The sequence below is a fragment of the Xenopus laevis genome, chromosome 3S (assembly GCF_017654675.1).
Source record: "Xenopus laevis strain J_2021 chromosome 3S, Xenopus_laevis_v10.1, whole genome shotgun sequence".
Lineage (NCBI taxonomy): Eukaryota > Metazoa > Chordata > Amphibia > Anura > Pipidae > Xenopus > Xenopus laevis.
The window spans coordinates 78,571,940-78,597,290 of record NC_054376.1 but is presented as its reverse complement, the minus strand read 5'-3'; the positions used below and the strand labels follow the sequence as shown (position 1 = coordinate 78,597,290).

At 35.8% G+C, this 25,351-nt stretch overlaps 1 protein-coding gene across 7 annotated transcripts in view; it reads right to left on the bottom strand.

Moving 5' to 3' along the window:
- The window catches only part of cadps2.S (Ca++-dependent secretion activator 2 S homeolog), a 192,434-nt gene that overhangs the window by 61,890 nt on the left and 105,193 nt on the right, over positions 1-25,351 (bottom strand). For 2 of the 7 annotated variants that reach the window (XM_041588530.1, XM_041588528.1), the window contains exons 15-21: positions 22,512-22,575; positions 20,274-20,397; positions 15,213-15,230; positions 10,899-11,002; positions 10,022-10,030; positions 9,247-9,403; positions 770-911 (exon numbers count right to left, since the gene is read on the bottom strand). In XM_041588530.1, coding sequence (XP_041444464.1) covers positions 770-911; positions 9,247-9,403; positions 10,022-10,030; positions 10,899-11,002; positions 15,213-15,230; positions 20,274-20,397; positions 22,512-22,575 — 618 coding nt within the window. The remainder of the gene's footprint in view (positions 1-769; positions 912-9,246; positions 9,404-10,021; positions 10,031-10,898; positions 11,003-15,212; positions 15,231-20,273; positions 20,398-22,511; positions 22,576-25,351) is intronic. The other 5 variants (XM_018255847.2, XM_018255849.2, XM_018255848.2 and 2 more) reach the window with 3 other exon arrangements.

Here is a 25,351-nt window from a genome sequence, read left to right as displayed (position 1 = left end):
CATTAAGGTTCACTTTGTTTTGACTTTTGTATGTATTTATATTGTATAAGAGTTGAATGCTATTTTTATCTTGGTTTGTTCTCCCTGGTGGTTTGTTAATATAAAGGTGAGGTTTGTTCAGTCTTTGATTTTACTTTTTCCCAATTCTTTATGGTCTACACAAGCCCCACAGACCTCTTGCAGTGTCATAATCCCAATAGAACAATCCAGAATGAAGTGTGCTCTAATATAATTTTTGGTGCTTATATAATATTTGAGTTTCGATTTAAGCCTATACCCTGAATTTCACCCTAATCAATCTTTCAGATGGAGACATATTCCTCATATCCAGTTTGAAACACACTTATACAAGACACTGTACTGCTTGTAATCGTAACTAAAGTAAACAAAAACATATTTCAATATATTTTTATGTAAAGGATTTACCAAATATTTTTAACATTAAAAGCATCAAACATTTGTCATTTTACAATAACTGAAATATTCAGACTCATAATCAATCTTTTTATTTAGTCAAACAAATTCTACCATGATAATATAGATTATTTAGTTACAAAATACCATTAAATGAATAAAGGTACCTGAAATATGGCACTGCATAAGTATTGTATACCAAAAATTCAATATGTTGGAGTTAAAATTGCCAACATCCGCAGATTCCCATGTTTAAATGTTTAACAAGTGCATAATATTCCCATTTAAATGTACAGAATTATTAATACAATATAGCATACATTATTATGTTTCTTTAAAACCATAACACACTTACTTGACTGGTTGCCATAATTCTTGTTCAAACCCTTTGTGAATTGACTGCGCAGTGGAGGACTCCATGAGGTCAATATAACGAATGACAAGTGGCATAAAGCGTTCTTGAACATGCTTGTGAAATTTGCCATTGCATAGAAGCGCTTCATTGAAAAATATATTAAAAAAAAAAAAATTATAACAGTTGAACAGATTAACCTACTGTGCTATTTTTATATTCTCACATGAATCTAACAGATGAAAACATGTTCTTGTACAATACAGTTATTGATGCTCTCACCCAGCTTATCTATACCCTGAAAGACTATACAAAAGCCAGTGAACAAATACACATGAATTTTTGTTTTTTTAAAACAAGTCATGAATGCCCTGTTAGAATTGTGAGAACATGGAGATCCCATACCAGCAAACAGCCTAGCAAGAGAAAATAAGCAGATATTGAGAGATCTTTCGAATAGCCTCAAATGTTCAATACATGTTAGAAGAAATATAACGCTTAGAAATTCATTTCTCAAAAGCCAAAGTAAAAGTCATCAGTCATAATTTACTATTTTTTACAGGAATTTTGTGTATACTGATGAAAAAGCACATATTGGCAAAGCACAAAGTCATGCAAAGTCTCAGCGAAAATAAATTAAAAAAGCAGTGAATCACATTTTTCCATGAATTTTCAAGCAAGTTATTAAATCGTGAATGGCTCAAAATAGCAGGTAAAAAAACTGTTTATTTTTTTTTACAAAGTAATTTTTCAAGCAAATTCTTTTTTTGCTAAATAACAGATTTTGACTTTCCACAATCTCAAGGTTGATCACCCCTAAGGAAGGGGTTTTCCCCCTGAAAGCTTGTGTGTGAATTCTGCTGAAATAAAATGTTTTAAAGGCAAAGCCTGAGGATGGTGTGCTTCATATCCTGTTATTCAAGATAATCACAATTTTGACATGTTTGACCATTATATTTAATAAATCTGTTACATGGTAGTACTGCTGACAACTGCAGCGAGAAGAGGACATAGTAGGTCCTTGTCAGGCTTCTGCAATAACAGTGTGAGGGTTACTTGAAGTGTTTCCTTTTTTCATAAACAGAGAGCAAACTGCTGGGATCCTCAATGGTAGGGTTACCCTTACCAGGATTACAGAGCTCTTTTTTCATGATGGAACAAGCTTTCCTGAAAACCCTCTATTAGTTTATTGTGTAAATTTCAACACAACATTCGTAACAACAATTTTCTGAAACTCTCTGACTGACTAAGACACATTCATTTTTCATATAAATGTGTTAATTTGTCAATTCCACCCAAAAACTATATTTTGTGTAGTGAGAAATAATAAATTATAATTCTAAATTCCAATAATCAGTGGTTTCAAACTTCTTTAATCAGGGTGGTACTGGAGTGTTTGAGACCCACTGGGGCCCGCCACCCACCTTATGAACATCTGCCCAACCACGACCCCCATTGTGTACTTCTCTCCTCTAGGGCCCACAGAACCAGCCAGCAGGGGGTATGGGGACCCAGAGATCCTGGCCAACAGGGAGAGAGGGTTGCGGCCCTGGGTTGGTGAGGCCCATAAGGAATGAGCAGGCTGGGGGTTTCTCCAGCTGCCCTGCTGGTCCAGTCCAACCGTGAATGTTGAAAGCACTGTTTGTTTACATACTTTTGTTCTGGTTTTGGCTCCTGAACAAACATAGCACATTTTATTATATTTATAGGGTTAAGTCTTTAAAATTGTCCTTTTACACATATAGCATATAGGGTCCAAATGCATATACTGCACTTATTATCTGAGATAAAAACATAGACACAAATAAAGATATCTATTCAGTTTCAAGGATAGAAAGGAATAGTTTCCTAAGCTTTCAGTAATTTAAATACACTAATAACCCCACAAATAACTATGAATAGTCTGACAGATGGCTGAAGCTTATAGTATATTATCACCTTACAAGTCATAGAAGTTGTTAAGAAGAAATAGACTTTCTTAAAGATAATTTTACCTTTGTGTTATTAATAATTGAAAACATGGCATTATAGTAAATTATGCTTCACTGTATGCACTTTTGCAAACATCATTTTTCGTCAATGTTAAATGTCTGGGTTTTACACAATGAATACATGGAAACTGGCGGTGGCAGACAAGTTAAAGCTGAAATATGATTTTAAGGGGGTGGATATAATGGAGATGTAAGCTATCCAATTTTTAACAGTTGTAGCATAACCTGATGCAATATAAGACGACCTTAGTGTTTCTAATTTAAAGGAAATCTGAAAAATAATCTCCACTAAGGCTTCCACGTAGCAATAACCCAGTGGGATTTCCACTTCTTCATTTCCTAATGATTTTTTTTTCAAATAATGAGAGTTGACTTTAACAGTGACTCTGAGCTCTGTTATGGCTAATTTGACTCTACTTCACTTTCCTTGATAATTATTAACACTAGTCTTTTTATTCTCATGGGACAGATTTTCGGCTTTTTCTTTTTGATATTTATCTTACTTTAGAACGGCTGAAGTGAACAATAGGTTTCATTTAAAGTAAAATAAAACATTAATAACGTGTTGAAGCGAGTTGTAGCTGCTCGCTTTAATGCGCTAGCAGTGTAAAAAGCCTTTTATAAAAAAAAATAAAAAAAATAAATGCTGTAATATTTTTACTTAGACATTTTCTTTCAGAACAGTGAAAATGTGACCTCCAAAAGAATAAATGGTGAATTCTGATCATTAACAAAAAGAAAGCATTGGAAGGTTAGTGGAGTCTCTAAGATTTGAAAAACACAAATTTTATAACAAAAATAAATTGCAAAAGAAAAAGAAAGCAATGTATTGTTACTGTGTTTCCAACATGAGAATTAAGAATTGAAAGACATGTTTCAGGGCTTCCAAATCTTGAAATGAACAAAGAATTAAAAGCCAGATTTGACAACTCAGGTGTCAGTAACATGTACCATATACCAACCAGACAATTAGTAAGGCAAGGACCTAGAGAAAAGGAATATGTGATAATGCCATAAAAGTTCCAACAAATCTTAAGGTCCATGTACTCAAGGACCATCTGACAAAAACGTACCATATAAATTTGCAGACTCCATCAATTTAGTCTTAATACCAGCACTCCCACATTTTAATACTTGTAAGCACATTAACAAGTGCGACCTAGGTTTTACAGGTTGTTTAAATAATGAGGCAGTCCACTATACTGAACTCACATTGCTTTTTCTGAAAACAATGTAATCCACACCTACTACTGGATTCAAATACAGTACCATTTGAACCTGCCTGTGGCAACCCATGGGATTTTTATTGCAACTATGAAAGTTTCTTGAGTCCTGGCAGAAGACAATTTTCCTTATGCAGCCCTAATAACGATCCTGTCTGGACTTGGCAAAAGGGAATTCTTCTATTGTAGATAACTTTTATTAAGGTTAAGGAAACAACTTGCATCTTAGAAGTAAATAATGAATTCGTAATTGCTGAACATTCAAGGAAACTACAAAGTGGATGATAAATTGGCTTCTTGATTTTGGATGAAGGGTGAGGTTGTTACACTGAGGTTGCATAAAAAGCATCCTCATTTGTCAGTTTGCTGCCCATTTCCAAAATGTAGTCAAATTTCTATGCAAAGTGGCAGAATCCTCTGGAATATATCATTTTGCATATTTTACCATTATAGGCAAAAACAGAGATCAAGCTTTTAACCTAAGGGCCAAAGACAGCCCCCTGCAATACTCCACTAACACCAGTTAATTTTAATCCTTCAGATGGTTCTCTATCCAACTACAAATAATATGTTCCAGACCAATATTCCTTAATTTAATCAGTAATAATCTGTCTCATATACAGGTAGTATCAAATGCTTTAGCAACATCTAAGTAGATCACATACACTGTCACCCCAGAATCTAGGTTTCTGCTCACCATACTGGCACAAACATATAGTATTGTGATTTGCAATGTATTATCCCTTATCCCCTCCTCCAAAACTTTCCTACCACTGATGTCAAATGGACAGGCCAATAGATTTCAGGTTGAGGATCCCTTTTTGAATAGTGGCACCACATTAGCAATTTGCCATTTGGAACCGTGCCAGACCTCAGAAGTTAAGTAAAAAGGATTGCAATCACAGAGCTAAGCTCTTTTAGTACCTTTTGATGAATAGGATCTGGTCCTGGGTGTTACACTGAGATTTCCAAGTCCCATTGAACATATTAGTCCCTTTTAAACACATTGCTAGAAAACTTCATTAGCTGGTTCCTCAGCTCTAAAGCACAACTGCTCAGAATCAGAATAGCAGCTTTTTCTATTCTCTCACAACTGATTGACCTCCCTCTGATACTAAGGGTACCACACCTCCTGGCTTTATTTTGTTACAATTTATAAATTCAAAAAAATAATTTTTGATTAGTTTTACCTCTTGCTGCAAAGCTCATTTTTATTCTGTTTTAGCGTGTCTGATAGTAATTTTGCATGCTTTATTGACCTCTTGTACTAATAAAGGTTTTAGCTGTCCTGGCTAACTTCAATGCATCTACCAGCCTCAAAACCAATACTTCTATTTAAAGGGAAACTTTGAAAATTTATTATAAGCTTCCTCATACTGAAATAAGAAACTTTCTAAATACAATCAATTAAAAATCTTCACTATCCCTCTCTCAGCATCTGTTTCTCGTCATTCTGTCTTCATGCAGCAGTTGGGTGTCATATGAATGATCCAATATATCTTATGGGGGGGCTCCCTTTCCTAGCAGATGTATTAGAGCTCACTCAAATAACTGATTCCAGTACGAACAAAATCTAACAAAATTACTGCCTTTTGCCCAAATTCTGCACGTAGAGAGACAGGATTTCTGGTGATTTTAATAGAGTGAGCTCTACTACATATTCTAGGCAAAAGGAGCCCCCCTATAAGATATATTGGATCATTCATCCGACACCCAACTCCTGAATGAAGACAGAATGAGGAGAATGCTGAGAGAGGAATGGTACATAATTTTTAATTGATTGTATTTAGAAAGCTTCCTATGTCAGTCTGCTGAAGCTTATATTAAATTCATTTTAGCGATAGTTCCCCTTTAACCATGAGGGTTTTGCTTTGAGACATCTTTCCCTGCTCACAAGGAGAATATACTAACATGCATATTTGTAAAGATGCATTTTCAAGACATTTTTATTTCCTTCTGTGCTTAGCCCATGTCTTTCCCAGTTAATATATTGCAGAGATGACCTAATATTGCCTATGATTATCTTAAATTTAGTGTTATAGTTATTCCCATATAGAGTTGCCTATGGAACAATCTAAAAAGTAAACAGACACTATAAATTGTATTAGTCAAACTATTGGTGCAGTGCTTACTGGATGCTTGACACCGCTTCAGTCATTTAAAAGGAGACAAAATAGAAGCCACATGCTTTTTGTGATGAAATGCTGCTTAACCTATCTATTAACAGCCACAGAGTGCTACAAATATAGATAGTTTTGTGGAGCCAACTGGGTATATAGCTGCAATTCTTTCTCTCTTCTATTGTTAAAGGTTATGTCAGATTGTTTTCTCTTAACTACATAAAGATTGGTTGGGAGGTGTGATGATGATAGAAGCAATTAAATAAATAACTTAAAATAGTTTAAATGTCAGTATTATTAACCCTTGACAAAGTACAGCATTAACTTCAATTATAATGAAAGAGCATATATGCCAAAGGTTATAAGAGCAGACTATGAAGTGAAAAATTGAGTTGTATACAATCCTACAAAAATGTGTACTTCCTGGGACAAAATGGTTTAGGCTTACAATAATAAGTGAAGTAAATACATTTCAGTTTTTGCAGCAATATTATCAGACCAGTACTCTTTGCATGGAACCACACAATCAGATTTCACAGTCTTTATCTGTTTGGAGTACAAGGGATGATGGGTTGGCCAGTCAGAATATATACAAAATGCACTCACAATAGAACGAATTATTACACTTCAAATATACCAATTCAAGTCAGCTGTAGCCAGTGAAGATCTGTGTATGTGTAGATCCACCTAGTATCTCCACATCTTTTTCTGCTAAATCACTGCACATGCTCCATCTGCTGTCAGTTACATAATCTTAGGGACACTCACAAAACTTGATGGTCTTTTTTCAACCCGATCTAACTGTATGTAACTATGTAATAGCGAAGGGGCTTTTGAGAAAAAAAAATCAGAATCAGCCCTGACAGGCGAACCTCATTTTCTGCAACAACCCCCAAACTTAGCTTCTTAACAGCTGCCTGAGCACAATTTTGAGGACTTGGATCATTACTGTAGCATGGATGCTAGACCTAGGCTGTGCAATAAGGCATATAAAATACAGCATTTTTAGCCATATTTGTTATTAAAGGAATACGGTCATGGGAATTTTTCAAGTTATCAGTTAATAGTGCTGCTCCAGCAGGCTTCTGCACTGAAATCCGTTTCTCAAAAGAGCAAACAGGTTTTTATAGATTTGTTTTTGAAATCTGACATGGGGCTAGACATATTGTCAATTTCCCAGCTCCCCCAGTCATGTGACTTGTGCTCTGAAACAGTCATTCTTTATTGCTGTACTGCAAGTTGAAGTGATATCATCCCCTCCCCTTCCTCCCCAGCAGCCCACCAGTAGAACAATGGGAAGGTAACCAGATAACAGCTCCCTAACACAAGATAACAGCTGCATTTAATAGGAGAAACAACAGCCTGCCAGAAAGCAGTTCCATCTTAAAGTGCTGGCTCTTTGTGAAAGCACATGACCTGGCATAATGAACTGCGATGGCTGCATACACAATTGCTGGTTCAGGAATGCAATTTTATATTGTAGAGTGAATTATTTTGTGTGTAAACAGTGTAATTTAGAAATACCATAAATGTAATATATATATTGTGTTTGTGTATGATAATTCATTCAATACTATTATTTTCTAAACCTTTTCTCTCTGTTCAGGATATATCAAGCTTATAAGGGAAACCATGAAGATATTTTCAGTGGTATGTGACACAAAGTGGTAGATTCTGATAAAGTTAACAAGAAAAAGCAGATTGTAATCTTCGTTCGTGTAATTTCAACATAAGTTTAATTGAAAGGGACCTTTTACACTGAAATTCATTTTTTCCCCAACATTGACAGTGACATTTATGACTGATATTTTTTGTCAGGTTAACGACTACTCTTACAATTTTGCCTTTCTGCAGCCTGAAATGTCTAATAATACCAGATTAATCCAGATGTTAGGTTTTACTTCCAAATATTTTCATTTTAATACTTGTCTTTTTATTCAGATCATATACAATCTACCAGGCTTTCATTCAAACTATTTCCTGGTTACTAGGGTAATCAAAAGCATAGAGAACAAATACAAAGTAAATAAACTAAAGTAAAAACGAAATAACTGTATACTGAAGCGATCCCTTACGTTTTGTGTAATAAGAAATCCCTTAAGCTTTGTGTAATTAGAGAATTGGGCAATATATTGCAGCTAATAGGTGTAAATATGTGAATGGGTCAACATATTCTCACAGATCTCGAAACAACTGTGTTTAGGGCAGGCAAATACCTATTCCATCAGTTTTAGACATGAAACTCCACAGACTCACACAAAGTTAACCCTTGTTTGAGTGGACGTTCCATTTATGGGCACATTCTATTTGCCATTCCACCAGTCACATCATGACATGGTAGAGGTAGGCATATCTCATTCTTGCATTTTTAGGTAACCCAACAGGGATTAAAAGGTTAATGAGGTTAAAGCAGCAGCAGAATCATTACCAACCAAAGAACTAAGCTACACAGCAATTTTTATATCATAGTTTATGGTCAGATTTTAACAACAACAAAAAATCTGATCCTTTCAACTGTAATGTAAGTTGGATGAGATAAAGTCAGATGATGTGTTTTGTTCATGCATCAAACATTCAATGTATTTTAATGAGAAGAAAAAGTCTGTCAGATACAATCACATTTGATCTTTGTCTAATAAAGGCGGAACATGCATCGTTCAGGTACAACAGGTGCATCGCTTTGGATGGCAAATCGCCGTGTAGTTTACACAAAATATTTTTGAATCTGTCCCATTATATTTCGACCCATGCAACTATGTCCAACATGTAGGATGAGATCTGTCCATCTGACACCGTTCTAGAAAATCCCATGATGTTTAGGGCTAATGGAAGTTACAGGAAAAATGTATGAGGATAATCATGATACATTCAAGCCTATGATGTTTCCACCGGATAAATGCAAAAATAAAATTAAAAATCAAGTTATGATACAAACGATGTTTATCAGAGGAAGTTTAGTATTGTTATATAACTAGGGACACATTTTGTACTACATGCTCAAACGTTTACAAGGTGGGATAATGTAAAAGTCATTAATCCTTTCTACCATTTGATCATTAATATATATTTGGCTAAAACTAGATAAAACCTTTCATGGACCAGTAAATCAAAGAAAAAAAGAAAACAAATGTTATATGATTACTTACAGTTATTTCTGAGAAAATTATTGAGCAACTGGAACAAAGGGAAGCTATCCCAGGAATCTTGTGGTTGAGACTCTAGTGCTGAATTCATATCAACAGAAAAGAGGGCCCAAAATATCTCTGCGTGCTCAGCCAATAAGTCTGGCCACCATGAGAACACCTGTAGATAAAGAAATGTTATGGATACCTCAGAGTACAGTCTTTTCAATAAACTATATCCTTATTTCCACATGGAAACGTATGATACCAATTTTAGCATTGGTAATGACCCAGAACTAGTATTTTGAAGAAGTTGTGCTTCAGCTTGTATATGTAAATCTCAAAGCACAGAGTATACCCAGTAGAGTTGTTTTGCCATAATCATTTTCTAAACACAAAACTCTGCAGTCACAGATATTGATTAAAAATCAATATGAATGGTGATGGTAAACTTCCCCATGCAGTTATCAATATACTTCAGTCAATTGGCGTCTGAATAATGTTGAGGCACGGCGGTTTTGACGCAAGCAACTTTTCCTATGTGCGGCCAAATTTTTTTGACACTGGTGAATTTTCGTGAATTTATTCGCCGGCTGCGAAACTCGCTAAATGACCAGGAAATCGCGCCTGTCGGATTTATTTGCCCATTACTAGTTATTTTGGGGTTTTTTCTGAATTGAATCTGTGGGTTTATGAGATGCATAGGATACCATCTCTAGTTTTATGCAGTAAACATGCAAAAAAAACACAATATTTTAAAAAATTAAAATGTTACTTTCATAAATATTTCAGCACATACCTCTTTTCCCTTTAAAATCCATTAAATGAAATGCAAAGCAGAAAACAAATTGTTAAACATTAACAATGTTGTTTAATGTTATCAATCTATTCATAAATACAGAATTAAATTGTTATAGGAATCACATAAACATACAAACCATAGGCCCACCCAGAATGTAATGTATACAGGTCATCAGGGAACTGAATTTCCTGGACAGTAATGACCATTGCAAAATTAAATATTGGTCATCATTAAAGCTGGCCACACTCAGGCAGATATAGACTGCCAATTTACCTATTTTTAATCACTCATATTTAAATGCAGCCAGCTTCCTCAGTTGATATTTAATTTGGGTTTAGGTTAGGAAAGGCAAACAACTCCCCATAGCAAAGAAATACATTGGGCCATAGATGCAGTTCTTTCTAAAATGGTGTGTGCAAGAAAGATAGTTGCTTAGGAGGCCAAATTTTGCATAGTTTCACTCATTTGGTTGTCTTGCCATAGATCATTTACCAGGAAAGCCAACCAGGTTGCCTAGACCATCTTGTTTTAGCTACATTTCCCAAACAGAAAAAATTTAAAAAAGTATGTTGATTAAAATTTTTGTTGAGGAGAGCTTTCCCCCATGGGATTTGCGCTCATATTTTAGAGACAGATGTTTCTTCAGAGTAAAATAAAATTTGAAAAACAAGTTCACACATAGCAGATGTAAGATTAAAAACAATGTTCATGCTGTGTGTTAAACCAGATGTTTTAAAGTATTCTAGTTATAACCATCTCGCACACACTCCGCTTATCCAGTAACAATTAACATTTAAAAGTTTCTTCAAGATAATTTCATACTTCATGAAAAAGTGGTTGCTAACAAAATAGGAGGCTGGTAGTAGCCGTTCACCTCTAAATGATGTTCTTCATTTTGTTGCAGTACTTCAATACATAGTTCAGCAAGATTAATGACATCTTCTAGTTTTTTAGAAGGATATTCTTGGTTCTTTGACTCTAAATGTGAAGGCAGTAAAAAAACAATATAATTTATTGAGTATAATATCTAACTAAAACAGACCTATAGATCCATGATGTTAACTGATTAAACAATCTGAAAACCAAAGCACAGTTCACATATGTGAGCAAAAAAGGAACATAAGAGAATCTTTAAGCTGTATTCTCTAGCCACTATTTATAAACATTAAAATGAAATGTTAAGAAATACAGATTCACAGTAACTTCTGCCCCTATAAACTGCCAGTTCTTTCCAAGGTCTCGCATAATTATTCTTCTGGCTACTGTGCAAGTGTTAAGGAAAAATTATCCACTAGATAGAACACACTTTTCTCTAAACTTGGAAATTTGCAAAATTTGCAAAATTTGTCAGAAGAACTTAGTCTAGATGCAAGTTACAATTGTTGTGGTAATCAAAGACATTAAAGTTGTTTCACTATCTTTGGACTGATTACTAATAAATTTAGTATTAGAGCATCTCTGGAAAAGAATTTGAAATTTGGCACACTTATCCTACCTAGAGGCACAGGTTACTGATGTAACGGAATTGGTTGCTGTTTGAGTTGAAGTCATTTTTCCAGCTCAAAAATGGTTATGTGGCTTAATACAGTATATTGAATACATCTTAGTTAAAATGCAAGGCCTATTTAAAATGTTTTACTTTCTTGCAACATTTGTTATAGAATGATATCATGCATTAGACTCTAGAATGTCAAGGAATAAAAAAAAAACCTCTACAATATTTCTACTACAAATATGTATACAATCATTACAATTAATCATCATATTTAATATGTTCACTAGAAAATATTTTGTATTTTTTTTTCCATATTCGTGTAAAATGAAGTCCCAGTTGTAATATATGACTGAATGCTTTATTTATTTACACCCTAATTGCAATGTAATCTTTGTTCCTCTCTAGGGATCTAATTGACTGTACAGAGAAGCCGTGCTAACCTACACTATTTAGCATGCCTAGATAGATATCAGATAACATACTGAATTCCCAAATGAATAGATTGCCCCACATGCACAAAGCTTGTACTATTCTTCCATTCAACAATGAGACAGCTACATGTCAAGTGTATTAAAGTGTTAAGAGTTGTGTATAGAGTATAAACTATATGAAAGGCTAAGTATGGTTATCATTCAAAAAAGGCAAGTATGTATGTATTTATTGATTTACAAAGCACAACAAGTTGTATGCAGTGCTTTATAAGGTGTGAGCACAAACAGGATTAAAGAACTTTTGTAACCAAGGAGGTTACAATCTATTAGGAAGAGAACAAAATAGAAACATAAAGGAGGTGGCGTAGGATAAGGATGCAATGCTGCAGAGGAAGACTAGCAAAGTGCTTCATCTAGTAGGTGGTTCTTAAGGAGCTTAGAGAAAAGTGTTAGTGTGGAGTTTTTCCTGATGCAGGATGGTAAATCATTCCTGAAGCGGGGTGCAATCAGTGAAAAAGGTTTTATGCGCTACTGTGTTTTGTGACCTGTACTGTCAGTAGTTCTCAGCTGAGCGCAGGGCCCGGGAGGCAGTGTATGGGGTGATGAAATCTGATATATACAGAGGAGCAGAAGAATGAAGGGCTCTGAAAGACAGGATAAGAATTTTGTATTATATGTGCCACTTCGCTGGAAGCTAGTAGACAGATTTTAGTAGTGAGGAGGAGGGGAGTGATTTAGATCATGGACGGGTTATATCATCCGGGCAGCAGCAGTGAGGATTGAATGCAATGGGTGGAGACATGATTCAGGCAGACCAGCTAGTAATATGTTACAGTAGTCTAATCTGGAGAGTATGAGAGCCTGGACCAGTGTTTTGGTAGTAGAGGGGTAGGGGAAGGGGCCTATCTTTGTTTTATAGGAAACAAGCATGTTCTGGTGAGTGATGTTATGTGGGCTGAGAATGCGAGAGATGGGTCACTTGAGGACTGGATATAGGGTGACATTTTCAACTGTAATGTTGAAACAGAGGAAGGGGCCATGTTTTGGTGGGAAGATAAGCAGTTCAGTCTTGGACATGTTAAGCTTAAAGTGGCGAGCAGCCATCCAAGATGCAATGGCAGGAAGGCATTGCATGATTTTTACCTGAACAGCAGGATTAAGATCAGGGCAGGAAAGGAAGTTTCAACTGTAATGTTGAAACAGAAGGAGAGGCCATGTTTTGGTGAGAAAATAAGCAGTTCAGTCTTGGACATGTTAAGCTTAAGGTGGCAAGCAGCCATCCAAGATGCAATGGCAGGAAGGCATTGCATGGGTTTTGCCTGAACAGCAGGATTAAGATCAGGGCAGAAAAGGAAGTTCTGTGTATCATCTGCATAAATGTGATAGGAGAACCCAAAGAAAGTGATGAGGTCAACAAGAGAGAAAATGTTAAGAGAGAAGAGGCCCTAAGATAGGCCCAACTTAGAGATCTATAAGTGGACAGGTTGTCAGAAACTTTTACACTGAAGGTGCACATGGACAGATAGGATGTCAACCATGATAAAGCAGAACCACTGATACCAAGCATTTGGAGATGATTTAAAAGTAAACAGTGGTCAACTGTATTAAATGCTTCAGAGGGATCCAAGAGAATAAGTATGGAATAGTGCCATTATATTGTTGAATACCTTTGTTAGAGACGTGTTAGTACAGTGATCAGCACGGAAGCCCGAAAGGGGTCGAGAAGATGGATAGTATGCAGAAAGTTCAGCAGCTGGTTGGAGTAAATCCGCTCTGGGAGCTTGGAGGGGAAAGGCAAGAGTGAGACTAGCTTATAGTTATCAAGGTAACTTAGATCAGAGGAAAGTTTCTTGAGTATAGGTGTGACAAGAGCATATTTGAGGATGGATGGAATTGAAAATGTATGCTAGTGCAGGAGCAACAGTACAGGACAGATATTTTAGGTAGTGTGATTGAATGGGATCAAGAGAACAGGTGGTGGCTGGTAATGAGGAGAGCAGCTTTAACACTTCAACTTCAGTGTCAAATGATGCTCTAGGAAGCTTTGTACTTATGGGGAGAAAGTTATACGAAGAGGGGGGGGAGTAAGGGGGGGGTAATACTTTGGTGGATCAAGTCAACTTTGGAACAGGAAGTGATGGTGCAACAGTCTGGAGTCTGAGCCGTGAACTGAATAGAGAGAAGAGGTGCCATGGGTTAGTTTTATGTGTATTAATGAATTGAGATAAATAGGATTGTTTAGCCTTAAAGAGGGCAGTGTTGAAGTAAGAGAGGACTAATTTGTGGTGAAGAAAGACATTTTCTCCATAGCTGTTCTGATTAGTGAGTGCAAATGGTATTGTTAATATAATTTTTCTTGATATATGTTAATTGTATGGAGCACTTTTGCTGTATAACTAAATTAATTATTTATAAAGAGAATCATTTTACACCACCTTTGTCTGTTTATTCATTTTTTGTAAGTGTGCAAGTGCCAGAGAGGGTGGGGTGTCGACGTTGCTAGTGCAGAGAGCGAAATTGCGCTCGCTGCACTAGAAGAGCCAATTTCCAGGTTGAAAAAATGGAAATTTGGCTCTTAGTTACCAGGAGCGGCATTTTTGCTGCCCCTGGCAACCAGTGGGGCGCTGCTGCCTGAGGCGAGTTTTTCAACTCGTCTCATTGGTGGAGCGACCCCTGCCTGTATTCCAGAGCCTAAAGCTCAATTGAACACAAAAGACTTGGTGAAGTTTGAACAACAGGTATGAGATGGCTCAACATGGCAAAGATAATAGAAAACAACTAGAACTTAAAAGGTAAAAAATTATGGTTATGTTACATGACAGGAATAAAGAACTTTATTTGTACCATTGCAGATACATTCTGTATAATATGTCATTGTATTAATCTTCTTATTCTGCATACTATTTGTTATCATATTGATTTTTATGGTTTATTGTGAAAACCAAATAAAATATTTCAAACTTGTACAATTGCAGGTCCATTCAAAATACCCCTAGGCATCACCCACCATTGGCCAAAGTAATTTCATAGAAATTTAGCTGACTAAAGAGTGCAATGACAGGCAGAGATTCTCTCACATATGTTCAAATGCATGGAAATTTTACCACAACTAACTTCCACCTGATCAGCGCATTGGTCAAAATATGTGAAATTTTTCATGTAATTATAATCTCAATTAACAGATAGGCTTATAAATCAGGTTAAATGTGGCCAATGTGCAAAATGAAAGATAAAACATGAGCAATAAATCATGCATTGTCACCTGATTCCTTCGCTGTGGCTGGAAAGATTATTGAGGAGGAAAAAAAGAAAAACAAATTAGAAATAACCAATACAGTACTGAACCTTGTTGTGTTTTCATTTCTATAAAGCCGCTGCACTCTGTCTACTACAGCTTCTAGTATCATGCAAACAGCTTTTATGAAGGTACTTTGGTTTAACAGCAGCTGGAGACCCAAAGCAACAATGTCCAGCATTTGTCACCATGCCCAATTATTTTAGTATTAGTAATGTTGACAATGAATATTTGATTAATTCTGTTCTTAGATTAATCAAAAAGCATTTTGAAATATCCATCTCTGTATTAGTTCCAGCACACTTGCTTGCCTACAATACATTTTGTATACTGGTCTTACTTTTAGTATGTGTTTTGCTTTGCTTGTAGAAACTGTTTAGCTTCAAAGCTATAATGGTTGTGATAGTTGTTGTTTATAGTAATCATTAAGAATATTGATTATGGTGAACATCAGCCTTTGTATTCTATAATGAAATTTTACGGCCACGTACAACTGAAGTACTTTATAATACCCTGACATTGTATCTAAAAACTTACAGGAGAACAAATAGCTCAACATCTCAATGTATTTTAAAGGCTTTTAATGGGTCTGGATATTTTAAATTAAATGCAGCTTGTTTTACACAATGATATTGATTACCAATTTTTCCCGGCTGCCCTAGTTTATGAAGCAAACGGTATCAGACTTTGTGTAGAGACAAAGGAAATTCTTGCCATGCAGTTCTGGTGTCTTGAATTAAATTTTAGCTAGAGTACTATCTGCATGGAGTTTAGACATTCTCCCCATGTTTGTGCGAGTTTCCTCGAGGCTCTGCTTTCTCAAAAACATACCAGCAGGCAATGGTCTTCATATAAAATTTATCCTGTTGAGTCTGTGCTTGTGTGAGACTGATAAGGAAATAAGGATAAGGAAATTTGATTTTAAAGGGATTATATCACCAGAAAAAAATGTGTTTACTTTTATATCAGCAAATAAAACATATATTTCCCAAACTACACTACTTTATTGAAAAAGCAATTTTTTTAAAAAAAAAAAGGAACCGCATCAAATTACATTTCAGTATAAAGTTCAAATTCAGAAGAATGGGATGGGGAGTATGGGAGCTTTTATTATAGGTCAGGGCTAGTGATGGGCAAATTTGGGGCGTTTCGCCGAAACATTTGTGAATTTCCTGCGAAATTCATGAAATGGTGAAAAATTCGTAAGTAATTTGAAGCTTTCTGGATAACTGGTTTATGGATAATGGATCCCATAACTGTACCAAAGTATATCAACACCTCAAAACATCAGAAATGTAAGACTTAGTCACAATTTTGTCTTCCAGCATGACACTGATCCAAAGCATAACTACAAAGCTAACAAAATGGCAACAAAATTAATTTATCAGAGTGGCCATCACAAAGCTCAGACATGACCCCATTGAACACTCGTGGACTAAACTGAAAATGCATTTCAGAGTTAGGGAGCCCACAAACTTGTCTAACATATTGTGCAAAGCTTGTGAAAGCTACCCTAAAAGTTTTATTCAAGTTAAGCATTTGAAAGCAGATACCCTATTTGACTTAACACAGGCTATGTATGGTAACATGATATGAGCGAATTTTTAAAAATTTGAGTTTAAACATCTTTAGCATAGGTGCATGCAAACTTTCAGACTCAACTGTAAAAAGAAATGAAAGGAAAAGCTAGAGAGATCATAGCTTATCAAAGCAATGACCACAGAACAGCTATGTAAACACAAAAAGTTACATATTTTTTGCTGTATGAAAGAGAATAAAAATAATGCATGGATGAGTTAGCTGGGTGAGCTTTCCATACTCATGAGCAGTGATCCCCAACCAGTAGCTCGTGAGCAACTTGTTGCTCTCCAACCCCTTGGATGTTGCTCTCAGTGGCCTCAAAGCAGGTGTTTATTTTTGAATTCCAGGCTTGAAGGCAAGTTTTGGTTGTATAAAAACCAGGTGTACTGCCAAACAGAGCCTGAATGTAGGTTGACAGTCAACATAGGGGCTACCAAATCGCCAATAACAGCACTTATTTGGCACCCCAAGAACATTTTTCATACTGGTGTTGCTCCCCAACTCCTTTTACTTCTGCATGTTGCTCACGGGTTCAAAAGGTTGGGGATCCCTGCTCATGAGAGAAAATAATGTATTTATATCTTTGTTTTTCTAATACAAACTAACACAGTTAGACTGATTGTTACAGAGAGAGAAATAGATGTCCATCAGGTTCAAACCTTTCCAATACATTTGATCACCTTTACATTGATTCAAAGTAAGTGAGAAAAATAAATGCCTTCTTAGTTCCCTTGGTCAATGAAATAATACCAGATGGCAGACAGTATTAAATTTTTTTATAAAACATATCCAAAAAAAATGTTTTGTGTAATAGCAATACAGTCCATTGCACGTAATTATAACTAAACAAGCATTAATCCATCTTTGTAGAAAAACATTATACTGCCTTTTATTAAAAGCTCGTAGTGTCAAAACATTGTGCTAGACATAGCATTAAGACCACTTATCTGGGTTCCATTCCAGACAATAGTTGGCGGTATCATACCTGTACAATGTCTTCAGGGATAAAAATCTAAAACTTTAATGGAAAAATGTTTCTTCTACTTGCAAAACATGTCCTTATAAATCTTGGAAAGTTCAGAGAGAGAATTCTTGTTTGTATTTTTGGATGAAAAAATACCCAATACAGGGGGGGAAAGTTCAACAATTCAAAGGAAAATCATTATTGGGGGGGGCGGATACAAAAAAAACAATGTGACTTTTCTGTTCTGGAATGCTAGCATGCGACTCTCACAGCAAATGTAAAAATGTATACATTACAAAAATGTATTCAGCAGATACATTCAGCTTTTGACATCTGTAGCATTTTTCATCTATTTAATTGAAATTACCTTGAATTTCAGTGTAAAGGCATACAGAATAAACCTCTATTTTATTTTTCGGGACAAGTAGTATTACAAGTTTTCTGATGTAGCATAACTGCTCCTTATCTAAAAGATGTTCATGCTTGTTAAAGTATATCCATAAACAAAAATGGCAGTAAATGACAGTAAACTGGCCACTAAGGAATTTTTCTCTTTACAGCCGAGATCTAATATTGGTCTCCATAGCAATGCAGTGTTCTTTTTGGCTTCCTTAATTATTACAGATTCATCTACACACTTTTATTGCAGTGACTGACAAGGGACGATTGATATCTGAATACGTCAGTTCTCTGATTAATGCTTGTCAGTAAAAGCTAGGTTTGAAAATAAATGCAGTGTTTTTTAAAAATGCAAATACAGGATTTAAAACTGTTGTAGTATGAAAATAGTCATAAAAGCATCAATCCGAAATGTGTTTAAAAAGGCAATACTATTTAAAAAAAAAAATCAGATAAACTTGGTCCTTGTAGAAAACAAAACAATAGAAAATTGCTTGTACGTGTAAAATGATTATGTTATCTGCAAAAAATGACAAAAAAACATTGGTTTGTGAATTCAAAACTAAACAGACAAAGTTTGTAAACATAAAAAAGAACTCAAGTTGAACAAATTGAACAAGGGCTAGGTAGGAAATTTCCCTTAGACTAAAGCAAAATCAAAAAATAAAAGAAACTGTGATTCTAAGCAACTTTCCAGAATATTTTATTTATACTTTTTAAATGATTATTTGTTATTTGTAAGATATTTATAAATGTAATAGCTGTTGAAAGCATTTCCCTTTCTATCCTCTGCCTTGGTGGTTCTGATTTTTGAACACATTCTGCAGCGTTTTAAGATATATGCTAGTACACTTAATACAATTACATAAAGCTATACAATCTTTAGGAATTTATAGAAGTTATAGACAGGGGTGCTTCGCCAATGAGGCGAGTTGAGGCTGTCGCCTCAGGCAGCAGCGCCCCTCTAGGTACCAGGGGCAGCAAAAATGCTGCTCCTGGTACTTTAAGAGCGAATTTCCGGGGGAGGGGGGGCAGCAGCAACTGCTGCTGCCTCAGGCGGCAGAGGGGCCAGGATCGCCCCTGGTTATAGATCTGCACAGTGATATCAGAGGAAATTGTTCAATGCATGATACATACAGTTTAATTGAGACAGAAAATAATCATGGATATTAGATTGGGGATCCTATGTAATAAAGTTGAAGTGTCTCTGCGTCCAGTCCCTGTGTCCGTGGTATTGCGCTACTGCGCATGTGCCCCACGGACCTCTAGCGCCCGTTAATTTAACGGGCTTAATGTCTAGTATTAAGTATATTACACTAAAGCAGGTGTGCTGAATTACCTTAGGTTAAGATCTATAGTTGTTGAGTATTTTTATAGAAATTCTTTTTCTGCTATAAAGTTTTACAGCTATAAATGTTAATAAAGAATAATATAGGCTGCATACTCATCAATAGTTAAAGCTGCCCCTGTAAACACAGTTAGATATTAACAGCAAATTGCCAAGCAACTAACCAACATCAACCAAGTCTAAGGGCAGGACTACATGGGCGATTCTGCTGCGATCCGCCGCGCTGCGCAAAATCGCAGGCGTCACGTCAGATGCGACTGAAATAAGGTAATTCAATTGTCGGATCGCGTCACAGCGTTGATGCGCCGCGACTGGCATCTGCATCCGACAGTCGTGTCGCATCACATCAACAATGCGACACGATCCGACACTGGCATTACTTACCTTATTTCCGTTGCATCCGATGTGACGCCTGCGATTTTGTGCAGCGCGTCGGTTCGTGACGGAATCGGCCGTGTAGTCCTGCCCTAAGGATCAAAACAACCTAAATTCATGCACAAGTTGTGCCTGCTAGCACTCAATTTGGTGCAGTCCATACATGAAAGGGAGCAATTTGTGGGAAAAAAACCCCACACAGAATATTCATCAGATTTTGTTCACTTTGCCCTCCCTATTTGTTCACGGTCTATTGCTTTCTAAACTGCTCTCTGTGAAATCACAATTTATGCATGTCAGCTTGATTTCTAACAACACAGACTGAATAAAAATAAATAGCATCAAACATCCATGTACAAACCTTCTATTTTTGCATATTCTGTAAGGCGGGTGTAATTTATTAGAGCTGCATTTTCAAGGCACTTTCTTACGATTTTCTTCACTTCCTCTGCAGGTATAGGAGTTGCAATGTCCTTCAAGAACACCTGGACAAAAAGTGCACTTATATTTGCAGGGTAGACAACTTACAATCAGTACCAGATTAATATGATTGCTTTAAAGTAGGTTTGCATTTATTCTCTCAGCAACAATCAACCCACATTATTATTGAATCTAAGACAATTCAATTTCTCCCCAGAATTAAAATATACATTTTTAGGAATGCCCCCCCCCTAATTATTTTTGCATAACGAAACAAATTGTAATTCAATGCAACTTTGCCTTATGCATTTTCAGTGTTTTTAAAGTTCCTATTGAAGCAGTATTTTGTTCTTCCAGGTCTGTTAATCAGCTGACTTCTGCTACATTGTTTCAGAAGCCAGGGTATTAAAAAACACAACAGCAAACCAGATACTGTTTTTTATAGCTAAGACACGTACTAATAATTTTAAAACCAATAGACATTTTAATTATAATATAACAAACTAACATCACGGTTGATTTCAATTGGGATACAGTATTCTTGCATGGTATTTTGATTTGTTTCAAAGGTAATATCTTATTTAATTAAAATATTGCATACATAGTATTGTGCATGCACATTTTAATTGTTATTCTGAAATTAAAATAATTTCACCATGTAACTGAATACTTTTATTTGAGAAAATTTCATTACCTGCATACATTATATTTGAGTATAAACAATATTATGTTGGAACAATCTATAAAAACAGTCCTACCACTGCTGACACGTGTTCCTAGATTTAAATATAGTGGTAGATTTATCAAAGTGTGAGTTCAGATTTTAATAAATAAAAACTCACCCATGTTCTATTCATTCCTATGGGTTTTTTGGAAGCATATAAATCAAATGGTGAGTTTTCCTTTTCACCTATTGATAAATATCCTTTTAAAACTCCCATAGGAATAAATAGAACGTGGGTGAATTTTTATCTATTAAAATGAACTTACATTTTGAATCTGCCAATTAATGTTATACAAGAAAACATGTTAAAGGAGAAGGAAAGGTGAAATCACTTGGGGGTACCAAATGTTAGTGATCCACCTCAGAGTCTCGAAGCATTCTCCAATCAAATTCAGCCCTCTAAATGCATTTAAGTGCATCCAAAGGTTTTCTCAATTACAGTATATCCATGGTACCATTTACTGATTCCTCTGGCATTAATTATGTTCTTAAAGGGGACTCTACAGGTGTTTCTCTGAGCACTTTTGAATTTACATTAATTTTATGTGGTTTCTGAGACATTTGCATTTATAGACAAATACCAGACTTTTGGCTTAGCTAATAGTCAGCAACCCAGTGGTTAACTGAATACAGGAAGTGCATAAAAACTACATAGGTAGGGTCATTGATACTCTGATCTTCAGATGTTGAGTCAAAAGCCTGCTATTATCCATTTAAAATGGTCTAACCAGGGGCGCACCACCAATGAGGCGAGTTGAGCTACTCGCCTCACACGGCAGCACCCCCCTAGTTGCCAGGGGCAGCAAAAATGCCGCTCATGGTAATTGAGAGCCAAATCTCTGGTTTTCAACCCGGAAATTCGGCTCTTCTAGTGCAGAGAGCGCAATTGCAATTGCACTAAGCGACATGGACTGCCCCTGCCCTCTCCGGCGCTCTAAAGGTGAGTGCCGTGGGGCGGGGGCGGCAAAAGTAGGCCGCCTCAGACGGCATAATGGCTAGAATAGCCCCTGGGTCTAACAAACAAAAAAAAACAACTAACAATAGAAAACTAATGTAAACTGAAAAAGCGCTCAGACAACCCTGAGCAAGTTTACAACAATTCATGTTTTGGTCATGTTTTGGTTTAGATCCTCCTTCAACACTGTCTGGGTGCAGAGAAATGCAAAAAGCTCAACAAATTTTATATTCTCTTTTTATGAAAACTGTGAGCAAACAGGGAGTTGTACATGTCCTAAATTTGCTCACTCTAGGCCATTTATCATACAAGAGAAAAAAATTATATGAATGTATCAATAAACTTGTTTTTGAACTTTGAAACGTTAATGCTTCTAAGTAGCTAAAATGTATTTATTTAAAGTAAAATTTTGAATTACTCTGGTACAATTATTTAATGCTATTGAACTCTAACCTGCTTCCCTTCATATTGCTCCTGGAGAACAGGAACATAGAACTTACCCTTTCCATTAATGACAGAGTAGCTTTCAAAGCACCTTCTGGTCTTCCAAAAGGAAAACAGTTTCTATTATACACATAAAAAAAGATATTGTTTTGAACTGTATACATCTTGGCAATTTAAATACATACACACACAATGCAAAGCACAGAATGAAAATACTTGATGCAAGCATTAAACATGATTACAACTATTGTTTGTTGAAGATTATTCTAAGAGCTTTCTCCTTATAGAATACTATAGTCAGTAGTAGATTGTTACATCCTCTAGTTACATACTCTTTTAAATCAAGAGGCAATATGGATTATAGTAGAAGAGGCATCAATCCGCAAGTCTTCAATGAATAACTAGCAAAGTATCACAGCAAACCAAGTTGGGAGATTGCCTGCTTCTCCTAAATTCTGACTGACTGGATGGCAAAGCGGGATGTTATGAAGCAGGTACTGGAGCATTGGCAGGGCAGGTATTGGCAAAAAAAGACTTCAACACATATAGAAGGACATAAGAACAGTCAACTCCATTGGTGTCATTGGGTTCCAGGGATGCTGGTCTCCTAGCCCTGTTGCAATGACCTTAGTGTCTCTGCATCTGTAACAATTCTTTTGTAGTCTGTTTTCAATACGAGCCCTATCTATCATCATTCAAAGAACTCCAGGAACAGTCAATTCATAAAAAATGCATCTTGAAGTTTTGATCAAAACTTTTTGTTTACTGTACAAACATTCCTAGAAACAAAAAAATAAATAAAAATAAAAAGCACTTGGTGTTTAGGGACACCTGAACTCCGCTAGCATATTTTTTAATTAGCAGAGTTAAGATCTAATCTTCGTTCTTAATCCATTTTTAAATAACCTCAAAGAACTCTCCAATATTCTCATTCTACAAGGTGTAATATGTCTTTATCAATAAAGAACATACACTTCTACTTAGCTGCCCATTGTTTACATGTCTTAACTAAGTCTTTAAATGAGTGTTGCAGATCCCAGAATTACCCTGGGTACATTGCATAAAGGCATCCCACTGGGCTTTTTCTAAAGTGTCATTAGGCTCAGGAGAAATGTAAATAAAAGAGCACATTAAACACCTCTTATTTAGGATTAGATTGGTACAATAGCAATGACCTTAATTAACAACATATAAAGCATAAAGACAATTGTAATCAGCGAAACAAGCTGACTGACTGTTCATTCCTAAGAACACATTTTGTAACCTCAGTAGGTATTTGGTATGTTGAAATGAACACAAATATATCTAGTATAGGTCAATCTAAAAACAACTGGACTTACTGGAGTAATCAATGAAGACGTTTCACTACTCATCTGAGCAGCTTCTTCAGTTCAACTGACTGGTGTGGGAAGTTTTTGTCATATAAACTCTTCCACTAATCCATTTACAATGGCACATTGTAACTCTTCAAAGAGGCGACATCTGAAGAATTCACAGAGGTGTAGATTCTGTGTAGTTACTGTGATAGGATTATCCAATGTGTCATGCAACTCCTAGATACAGGTGTTATTTGTGAGAGTTACATGAATGGATGTGTGAAGTGTTCTGAAACCGCCGGGGTACAGATGTTAGAACTGTTGATGTTAGTACAGATGTTAGTTTTTTAGATTGACCTATACTAGATATACCATGACCTGGATGAATGAAAATCTTCATAGTCGAACACAAATATACATAACTAATGCTAGTTAAATGTTGATGAAAGTGCATTTACATATATATATATATATATATATATATATACATATACATATATACATATACATATATATATATATATATATATATACATATATATATATATATATATATATATATACATATATATATATACATATATATATATATATATATATATATATATATACATATACATATACACATACATATACATATATACATATATACATATATACATATACATATACATATACATACATACATATACACACACACACACACATATATATATATATATATATATTCTGAACAGATAAGTTGGCTGTAACTTATACATGTTTTTATTGCGTTTGAAATAAATGCTACGTTTTATCGAACATGAGTGCGACCCTGTTGGAATATATACACATAAATTTGGCGGATTGACTCACCGCTTATTGGGGATACGCACCACCAGAAGATAATCTTATTACTAATACTGTGCATTACACGTGTTGGACTGTTATATAATAAGAGTTGTGATTTGCACGTATAAAAATGGATTCCAGTGATGGGATGTATGGGACCTTTTCCTACAGCGAAAATGACTTGGCCAGGATTACTGGTATTTTCGGGGGGTCCAGAGATTTTCTTGCTACGCCGTCTATCACAGCATGTCGGCGCAAATATGAAGCAATTAGCAAGAAACAAGTCGAATTGCAACTACATGGGTTAACACTCACTGAATATTTGCATGTACAACGAATACCCAGAGGCCTTAGGGTGAATTTACAGCCTACTCTCTTTTCACGAAATGATGAATTCAAAACCAAATTTGCTGGAATCATTAACAAATGTTCACGTGATTTAATGGCGTTGAATATTGAATTCATAGAGAGAGAGAATTAAAGGACATTGAAGTTGAACTAGTCACGCTCCAAAGCACCATGACTAGTGCGATGCCACCAGACGAACTGGCACAATTTAATCGTAAACTCACCGAAACATTAGACCGTTTTAAAAATGATGTGGTGATACGTAAAAAACAGAAATTTGATCGAGATACTATGGATTATGAACGTGGTGCAGTATACAACTGGACTCAGACCACGCGGGGAAGGGACAGGAGTAGATCGGCCCCCTTCTACTCACGAGAGTCATCGCAACAACATGGCGA